This window comes from Brienomyrus brachyistius, chromosome 8 (assembly GCF_023856365.1).
Source record: "Brienomyrus brachyistius isolate T26 chromosome 8, BBRACH_0.4, whole genome shotgun sequence".
Lineage (NCBI taxonomy): Eukaryota > Metazoa > Chordata > Actinopteri > Osteoglossiformes > Mormyridae > Brienomyrus > Brienomyrus brachyistius.
The window spans coordinates 5,604,852-5,614,879 of NC_064540.1; the positions used below are offsets into that span (position 1 = coordinate 5,604,852).

Sequence of the window (10,028 nt, forward strand, 5' to 3'; positions counted from 1 at the left end):
CTGCTTCAGTGTTCTTTCCTTTCCAACAGACGTGTGTGTTGGCACTATTCAGCGGTTGTGTAAAACATGTTCATACATATCCCGATATATGAATTCAACGTTTCCTTGTACTATTAAAGAAAAAAATTAAGAAAATTGAAACTATAAATATATTCGGAATAAATTAATCTTCATATAAGGCTTTCATTAGAAGTAAGATCAAGGACGGAAGGATAGACAGGTTAGTAGTGCGGCACTATATTGTAATGTAGTTTCCAGGTTGCCAGAATCTTTGAGACCGACTGAAAGTCCTTTTCCATGACCTTACCAATCTCCTCACACAATCGAGTTTTTGCTTCAGCAACTACCAAAGTCGCTTCCCATTTGGCCTGCTGGTACCTGCCAGCTGCTTCAGGATTCCCACAAGCTACCCAAGCTCGGCAATGAAGTCCTGCAACATAGTCCATTCAGGCTCTTTGTCCCCTGACTCCCTTAGGATGCAAGAGAAGTTCTGCCAAAGGTGCGAGTCAACGATCTCCCAGACAGGGGCTTCTGCCAGAGACTCCCAGCACACCTCACTTTGCTTTTGGGTCTACCAGGTCTATCCGGCATCTTCCCCTGCCATTGGATCCAACTCGCCACCAGGTGGTGATCAGTTGGCAGCTCAGCTCCTCTCTTTACCCGCCACAACAGTCAGAGCCCATCTCCTGACACAAAGTCGAAGGGAGGCGACCCTCTCATTCACCAAGGCGAACTCCAACACACTGGCAACTAACCAGGGGGCTATAAGTATAAATGCCTCTGACAACATAACTCCGAGGATCAGAGAGGCACACAAACCCCTGCACCATAAGCTGGAGATTCACAGGCTCCTACTCACCCCCCCTTTAAAACTCTCACCCCCCCTTTAAAACTCTCACCCCATGCGTGTGTGTATTTTTACAACAACCACCACCTTCACCATGGGCCAGGTGTCATTTCCAAGGTAGTACCTTCAGATTTACGTGTAAATATATAACCGGTGCTTCCACGTAGTTAAAAGGAAATGAAAACCAGCACCACACCCAGCATGCACTTACTCACAGCAGGAGAGATGGCAGGACCTGCTGGCCTGGGCTTCCACAGATCAATTTTATTTTATTTTTTGCCCTCCAGCACTTTTCAGGTAGTGCAGAGACATTTAACACGAATCAGGCCATATAGGTGATTTCATAACCATATATACCAGTGGCCATCTGTTGGCTGGGCAACGTTCCAGGTCCAGGTGCATCAGGATAGCTACTGGATGACTGAGTGAATAAGCAGCTACTGGAAAGCAAACTATGTGTCTTCCTGCAGTTTATCCTGGTCAGGGCTGAGGGGGCCTGGAGCCTATCCCAGTCCAATGCAGAGAGATAGACACACACAGTAGGTGATGCAAAAATTATTAATTCAACTAACTTCATGTGCTCAGGCAGGGGAAAGCAGGATTTGAGCACCCAACCCTAGACATACAAGGTAACAGTCCCTGTTCCACTACACCACCCAGTTACTGGAAACTACTGGATGGAATAGGAATCCAAACAAAGAGTCAACCAATACAGAATATACGTTTATTGGGAATGTAAAAAACTGTTGTCTCTTTAGTTTTCTACATTTCTCAGCAGGAACTCCACACATCATCCATCCAAAAAAAAAAAAAACAGTTTAAATGTGGCTATCAAAGAACCTCAGTTTAAAATGACCAATCAGAAAGCCCCCCTTACATTTGATAGCTAAGAAGCAAATTCTTACACAGTCTGGAGTTGCGGTACCTACTGGTCTTCTCTTTCAAACTTCACAGCCAGCTTCCGGTCACTTAAGGCATGGTAGCGAATAGGTTACTCACGTTTGAAATCACTAATTTCTTTCCTTATTATAGCCAAGCAATCGATTAATGGGTCATGTCTTGTGCAACTGCGGAAAATCTCAATGACGCTGCAATTACCAAACCTTCAGAACGCCTGTTCCTGTACAAGTGCTCCAGGCTCCCTAACTATCTTTTTGCAACAAGCCAAATCTCTTGGCCACTGCCGAGTTATTGCTGGAGTTTGGAGAGGCGCAGGCAAAGGCGATGCTCGCAAGCCTACAAAACGTGGAAAACAGAACTCCCTTCCTTCCATCTCCGTCTTCTGTAATCTTCAGCTCGCCGTCTAAAAGTCCTTCTGGAGATCTGCGTTTGGAGAAATCACCGGTCAGACTCATCACAGGACAAGTCTGTCCCACTACTAATTAGCACCTAGCAGGGTTCAATACCATGCCCAATTCTGACAGACATTTTGAGCCATCACAAGTTTGCCACAGGCAAGGTATTTAAAAAAAATGCAGCTTTACCCCCCTCAATCAAATCGTTTTGCATCGACACTGACGAGTCTTGCCAGGGGGAGGTCTGTCCGTGTAGGGACAGGCTGACGACCACAGGACTAGCTCTGACTCACCGCTCTTCCTCAGCAGCTCCCCCTTGCGACACTGTTCCATTTCCTCCACAAACTGGTCAAACAGCTTCACATACTTTGCTAGGCTTGTTCTTTTGTAGTCTGCAGGAGGGAGAAGTAGGGAGAGTGTCAGCTCAGACAAAGCTGCTGTCCCACTTCATTTAATCCATACTTTAAAAAAGAAAAAAAAACTGTTCACAGCTTAAGGGAGGTTCAAATCCCACCCCTTCAAAGACATGAGGTTACATCTCTAATGGTGTGTGGCTCAGCAGGTTAGGACTCTGTTACCGGTTCAAATCCCAGTGTCAGCAGATGAATTTCACCATTGAGCCCTTGATCAAGACCCCTTAACCCCATGTGGCTGACTGGCTGACCTTGCTCTCTCAGTTGTACGTCACTCTGGATAAAAGTTTCTGCTAAATAAAGAAATTGTAATCATGCGAATATATGCTGAAATATGACCTTGACGTTAATATTAGCTTAGCAAAGCATCATGGTGCTGTGGTCATGCTCTCATTCCTTTTATGTTACGGTCCTGGGACTGCAGATCGTCATGTGTGGAACTTTGCTCATACATCACCAGTTTTATTGTGATGAGATCATTTGCAGGAAGCACAGCGTTTAGTACAGAAACAGCTCAGAATGCAACATGAACCAATACCTATACTAGAAAATCTCCACTGCTGGTATACGTAACATTTTATGGAAAGACACATTATACAAAATGCTGATTCAGTTACTGCCTGTCCTAATTTCATCTGATAAAACAAAATATCATTGAATCACCAAAAAAAAAAAAAAAAAAAACACATACGAGTAAGAAATCTACTGGGTTACTAGCTTCTAAACCCATGGACAAAATGAGCCGAGTGATCAGCTTAAAAGGCCTGGCCCTGATTGGCCACTTTCCTCCCCGTCAGGATTCGCCCACCTCGAACCTTGCGCTGCTCCCCGTTGTTCTCAGTCTGTCTTGCCGTGGCCTCCCCCTTTTCCTCTGCCGTTTTGGGCCGGTCCAGCTCTTCACAGATCATGCTGGTAAGACAGTAAGAGCACTCCGCTAAGCTTGTTCCAGCCATTCTGTTGGACTTTGCCAAAAATTAAATGGATCTAGGGCACAGCTCAGTTACTATTTGCAGGTAAGCGCATTAACTGGAGGAAAGTGTAAAACTGGCCCAAAACGCTTCATTTCAACTTATTTCTCTGTCCAGAGTGTCACATTTAATTCTTCATGAAAATAACGGATACTTCTTACTCTATACCTTGTTATTTTTTTTTCAGTTTTCAGCTGAAATACTTGTCAGTTTCACCATCAATTTTCCCACAGAAGCCCAGGAAAAGCCCACTAAATTATGTAGCAAAATAAAACAAAGTTTTCCAGCAGATCTGTAGTGAAATCCCACAAAGACAGAAACCCGCCAAGGAAATGAAAATGCAGGAACATTCCTTAGATCAGGGGAAACCCCAATAGCCATGTCTCAATAACTGTTAAAGATAGTGAATTATGTCATCTTTATTTGGAATCAATCTGACCTATCAAAACCTGTGCCAACTGACTGCAACTGATGGTCTAAATTCACCGCTAATCCATAAATATGTTGAAAAAAAACATTTCTTACTTGTACGTGGATTTTTCACTGCAATTACTTGGTACATGAGACCACCCCCATTATTACTGTATAATCTAGAAAGCATATGCTTTATAAACTGAAACGTCACAATAAATAAACTTGAAAATTCTCTGTCCACAAAGATAAATACTATGTCTAGTATCAGGACTCACGTTATAGAGGGGACATCAAAAGGATCAAATTTGTCTATGGCCTTCAGGTCAATGGGCACTGAAATCCGTCCTGTTTGGAAAATGCATTTTTAGCGTAAACATCTGTCCAGTCCATCACTGGAGTACGCTGCAGGCATCCAATATTATTGCTCAATAATTAAAAAAAAAACACATAAAGGTGGTACATGAAGCTAAAATGTCTATTTGGGTGTATCAATTTACTCATGAATCTGGATTTCAGCGCATATTTGTAAGTTTTCACACAATCCCAAATGAAAAAAAAAAGTGTTAAATGTAATATAAATCCACATCCACTCAACTTTTTTGAGCGAGTTCTTAAAGGAATCCCCCAGTACCTGTTTTGGGGTGGACGCTAAAGGGGCTCTTCAGCAGGTGGTTCACGCCTTTGCTGACGTTCACGTCCAGCCGCGGGTAGCAGTACTGCAGCATGATCTCCTTGTCGCCATAGAAGCCCTTTTTTGCAGTCCCCTATGTGTTGAGATGGGGGGGGGAAATAAACCCAATGCCGAAAGACAGTTTGAGGCGTAGCGATGCAGCCGAATCGCACGCCGGGTCTCGCCTCACCATGGCCTGCACAGCGGCTGTCAGCTTCCTCCATCGGACGATGGGGCTCCTTTCAGTCTGGAAGACAGCCTGCAGCTCCTTCCGAACTTGTGTGGAAGGTTAAGGATCACGTCTCGTTCGACGGGATACAGAAGGTGCTGAATGTGCGCAAGTCAAAAAACGGTTTCGAATCCGAGTCTGGAAACAATCACATAGAAAGCTAGTCAACTAGTACTGGAAACCAGATTCATCCATCATGCCATTAGGGCACCAAATCTGTAATGATCAAATGTGCATTTCGCTCGACCAAGGTAGACCGTAGCATCACGTTAGAACATTATCTTTGAGAAAATATATACATGCCCACATGGGGCATGGCTTACGTAATAGGATTCCTATTAACTTGTTAGCCTGGGCATTCAGAACGTGACTAACGTGGAGAAGGAAAGGAAACACACAACTGCACAATCGATAAAGGGAAGACTGATTCTTCTGAAGTTCAGACTGCAACATACCTAAAATACATCAAAGCCCGGGCAAAAACATACTTCAATGTTTGTTCACAACCGCCACCGGTAGCAAAGCTTAAGGTCACACAAAATGAAACGGGGTAATTGTTAAAGAATATCGCAGAGAAATAAATCACAAGGCGTATACATATGTACATGTACATCATGGAGAAGCTTAAATTCATTCAACGATTAAAAAAAAAAACCAACGATCTTATGTCTAGCTAATACCTTACGTCCAGCTACACCTAACCATGGCCACTTAATGACAGAAAAAGGCAGATATTCATATGTGAGAGCTTTATCAAGCACTACATTTTCCCATTGATGCTCCAAATCTTAACCCCTCTAAGTTCCTGCAATTAAATCACCTAAGCTAATCACCGACATGTCCGGGACTGCTCAAACAAAGGATATCGTCAGGCACCAGCGCCAACACTTTGTCTGCAGATTCCTTGCTGCCCAGGATGTCCTGCTCCACCAGTGCATACTTTTCGAAGTGCTGCTCGATCTGCTTAAGCGAATCCCTGTGGGAGGATGCAGGAAGGCGCATTATGTCTGCTCCGAATCGCATCGGGACCTCAGTCGCAGGCAGCCGGGATGGGTCTCACTTGATGAAAGGATGAACCGGATCTGAAAGCTGCACCTTCTTCACAGTGTCTTCTCCTCCCTGGGGGAAGGCAGGCGGACGAGAAGAGGGGGTCACGCTTAACCGCGGGAAATCGCCGTTTGCGATCTCGCCACAACAGGCAGAAGCAGCGATGAACTCACATGCCACTCGACTTGAATTTACTTCATAAATACATTGAAAGCTGCCGTACCTGGCAGCGTTGGGACTGAGGTACTGTCAGACGGAATTTTCAGTAAAGCTGAATGTTACTCTTGCGAACGCACGGAATTGCAACATTTGATGTTAATATTTTAGAACTGCGCCCCCTACATGAATGCTGCATACAAGAGCTTTTCTTTTGTGTACAACCAGATGAATTTAATAAACCGTGATAAACCTGCACTGGTATTTAGGGGAGTAAGTTTAATCGGCACCATGTGACATCGGCATGGCTGGGATGAGCCCGGTCAGCCTTCTCCTTACCTTGATGAGGCTGAGGTATTCAGCGACGGCAGAACGGCCTGCGGCGGACAGCTTCCTGGCGGCCTCGTCGCACACCCAACAGTGCACCCCTCGCCTCCCGGAGAAAACCCACATCAGGTGCCGGAAGCCAAAGTCCTCTGAGGACAAAGCCAGGCGTTCCGGGAAGGACAGAGAAACACAGCCGTCTTACTGGGGGGATGGGGGTGGGGGTCTCCATCCATTTATATAGGACGGCACAGTGTTTTTGCGGTTGGCATCAAGGCTCCAGTGTTGTGGGTCGTGCTCCTTCCCCACCAATGCGCGTGTGTGTGCGTGTGTGTATGCGGTTTGCATGCTATCCCCATGACGCATGGCGTTTCTTCCTCTGCAGTATACCATAGTGTTTGTCTGGATGTGCCCTGAGATGGACTCGCCCCCCCCCCCCCCCCCCGTACAGTGTGGATAGGCTCCAGGATCACTATGACCTTCTACTGGATCAGGTTAAAAGTTAACATTAAGATAAAGATGCACTTTATTAATCCTAGGGGGACATTCTGGTGCATACAGCGGCACAGACAAACATACATATGCCATGCGGACAAGGTGCAAGGACAGTACATACAAGGCAAACAAAGTAAACGTAGTGCAAACAAATTTGAAGAGTACAGAGCACACAAATAAAATGTCCTGAAAAAGACAGGATATTAAGGTACTACAGAAATCCAACCCATCTACCCATTTCCAGTACCCGCTTCTCCTATTCAGGGTGACTGGAGGTCTGGAGCCTATCTCGGAAGTTACAGGCGCAAGGCAGGGAATAACCCAGGATGGGTCATTAACCAATCGCAGGGCACACTCACACACCAGTCATACTACAAATATGATAATAACAATAATAAATTAGCAATGTTATATGTGCAATAAAGCACGGGACAGCACAGAGAGAGGATGCCACGTTCTGACGCTTACCCCGCAGTGCCCTGTCCAGGATGCGAATGGCAATTGTCATCAAAGTCCAACACTTGGAGCAGATGTCAGCAGCACTGTGATGATGGAGGAGTCACCTTCAGTACAGTTTCCGGCCACCATAAAGAGCAGCATTCAGCAGAGCACTACCTGCAGCAGCGTCTGACGTCGTCATAGTCCGTCATGTCAATGTCAAAAACCAGCTCCTTCTCCAGGGCCTGGAAGACACCGGACTTGATGGTGTTGTGTTGATTCGGCTGCGAGGAACATAAGAGAACCGGTCACAATTTTGCATTAACACAGCAACTTAGATCTCTAGATAAATGTAAGAAAGCTACTTTTAAAAGTGAGTGGCGCGATTAGATTTTGAACTTTACCGCAACCATTACTGACCCTGTGACTATAAACAGCGCCGATGTCGATTTTGTATGGGTTCATCTTCTGAATTTCCTTCTCCAGCTCACTCTGATTGCTGAAAGACTGGTACCTTACGTAGATGTCATCTTTCAACGTGAAAGAGAACTCCCGATTTTGAAAGTAGTTCTTTGTCACTATACAGTGGAGATATTAAAAGCAATGTTATAAAGGAGAACGAATCGTAGCTTTCGAAGTGATCGCCTGTAAATCTGTCACTGCGCGTTTGCGTTCGTGCCTCCTTCGTAAGCATCAACACTTAAACAGCGTATGACAGCAATGTAGAAGTCCTGTAACGTGCCATTTTACTTACTGCAAGCTAACACCTCGAATAAGGGGTCAATAAAACAAGAAGCATACAATGGCAAAGATTTATCTTACTACCTCAACTCTAGTGAAATGATTTTTTTAAGTATTTAGTTACTCGATGCTCACCTCCTCCGTAGTTCAGCCACCGATAATACTGAGAAAATGGGAAAAGTCGTTTGTAATACAGAGGCAGAAGGTCAGGCAAACTGCCTGGGTCGTAATCGGTGGTTGGCATTATTTTCAAGCGGCTTATAAACTTTGTTAGCTAAATTAATGAGGCACTTTGAACAGCAAAAGACCGAATTGTATGCCAACACGGTACAGCAAACTAACGAGACTAAAATTTAATTTAATAGACTATTATGATAAAACACAAGCGATACAGGTAAAAAATGACAGCTTTCACTGCTAACCAAAGAGGCGCGGGAAAACCTGACCCGGAACCGGAAACAGTAACCCCCTTACTGCTACTGGAATATGTAGTTCGACGTACTTCAAAAAACCGCGGTCTTTCTTCCTTTTGCTGACGCCATTGTAGTGGAATGAGTACTTTGCCTGTAGTGCACTTGTAATTGAAAGATAGCACCACTGAAGTACCCTAAGAAAGGTACCGCCCCCATGTACTGCTCCCCGGGCGCCGAATTAGCTGCCCCCCTGCTATGTCACATTATCACATATGGGTTAAATGCAGAGAACACATTTCGTTGTTGTGTACTGGGTGCTGTGAGGTGTCAACAATGACAATTAATCACTAAATTCTAATTCTACAAACATGTCCAACTAAGTTAGTAACAGAAGTAACAAAAGTGCTGATATAAAGAAAGTAATAATGAGTTTTTCTATACAGTTAAATGAGATGGTTAGTACTATACTTACAGACTGAAAACGTGCAAAATACTAATAATACACTTACGTTTCAGTTTTGCTGAGTTTGTTTCCTCTAGTGACAAAGCTATAGACATGTTTAAGACTATGTAGTGTCTTTAATAATCTAGTTATTAAATAAACGAACATAAATATGGTTCCCGCATCTTGCAAAGTATCTTTATAGTGTATTAGTTGAATATCCTTTTGTTTGACTCAGTATTATAGCTGGCATACATTGTGAGTTTGGCCATTATGAGGCCGTAAGTCAGTGTTCAGTTATAATGGTCCGTTATATGCGTATAAAATCACTTGATCGCTGGTAATGCGTTTTTACAGCCAGCATAAGGACGACGAAGTTGAAAACCATGATTTAAGTAGCGCACATTTTTTGCAGTCTTGCCTTTCCCTTTTCTTCCCACCAGAGGGCAGTCATTACTTAAATAATGTTATTCCACAGGTTCACCCAGACCCTTACGAAACCATGTACCAGACACCCACTCCCCCCGCCCCCGCCCACCACCTCCTTTGCTGCAGTCACACCGAGCCGAGCCTAACCGAGCAGAGCAGAGCAGGGCTACGGTTACAGCGGATGAGTCGTGTTTCCATGAGCCCCGTGACAGCGTGCAGCATCTGCATTGTGAGCTAGTCCAAGACACCTCCCCTCTCTGGTATCTTGTACAGTCTCCTTTTGTTTCAATCCTCTGGATTTGTCTCTGCCATCAGTGGTTTCTGCTGTAGTGTGAATAGGCAGTCTGACCTCTGAAAATGAGACTGCAAATATTTCTGAATGAATGGAATATTTTGAGATGATTATATCGTACTCGGCTCATCGATAATCCCGGTGTTTATTAACTGGACATCTGACCTAATTCTGACTGTGCAGAAACATAGATTTCACCAAAGATGATTTATACAGACCAAAATATCGTGTATTATCTGTGTTTATGTAATGAATGACTCATGTGGCAAAAGTATTATTATCTGTGGTTCATGTAAGGGAAATTTCACACACTACATGATCATTGTTGTTGCATTCATTTGGGTGCAGGGGGGGTGAGCAGGTCCTGGGATGGGGTCAGTTGGTGGGGATCAGTGTGATACAGCCTTGATGCTCA

General features: G+C 44.4%; 1 protein-coding gene across 1 annotated transcript; it reads right to left on the reverse strand.

Moving 5' to 3' along the window:
• Positions 1–1,557: 1,557 nt before the first annotated feature.
• Positions 1,558–8,497, reverse strand: prim1 (DNA primase subunit 1). The gene is made up of 13 exons (XM_049023886.1): positions 8,173–8,497; positions 7,717–7,874; positions 7,474–7,580; positions 7,327–7,400; positions 6,379–6,515; positions 5,897–5,955; positions 5,702–5,812; positions 4,798–4,885; positions 4,569–4,701; positions 4,213–4,282; positions 3,364–3,464; positions 2,436–2,534; positions 1,558–2,170 (listed from the first exon to the last, which is right to left on the reverse strand). The coding sequence occupies exons 1-13, from the start codon at positions 8,279–8,281 to the stop codon at positions 2,151–2,153; spliced, it is 1,266 nt and encodes a 421-aa protein (XP_048879843.1). The 5' UTR covers positions 8,282–8,497; the 3' UTR covers positions 1,558–2,150.
• Positions 8,498–10,028: the final 1,531 nt, after the last annotated feature.

Excerpts from the sequence above, each read along its gene's own strand:
- prim1 (XM_049023886.1), bottom strand. The coding sequence starts at position 8,281 with ATGCCAACCACCGATTACGACCCAGGCAGTTTGCCTGACCTTCTGCCT. Across the intron at positions 4,886-5,701 it reads TTGGCGCTGGTGCCTGACGA|AGTTCGGAAGGAGCTGCAGG; the intron begins TATCCTTTGTTT and ends ACCTTCCACACA. Across the intron at positions 2,535-3,363 it reads GGAGCAGCGCAAGGTTCGAG|ACTACAAAAGAACAAGCCTA; the intron begins GTGGGCGAATCC and ends TCCCTCCTGCAG.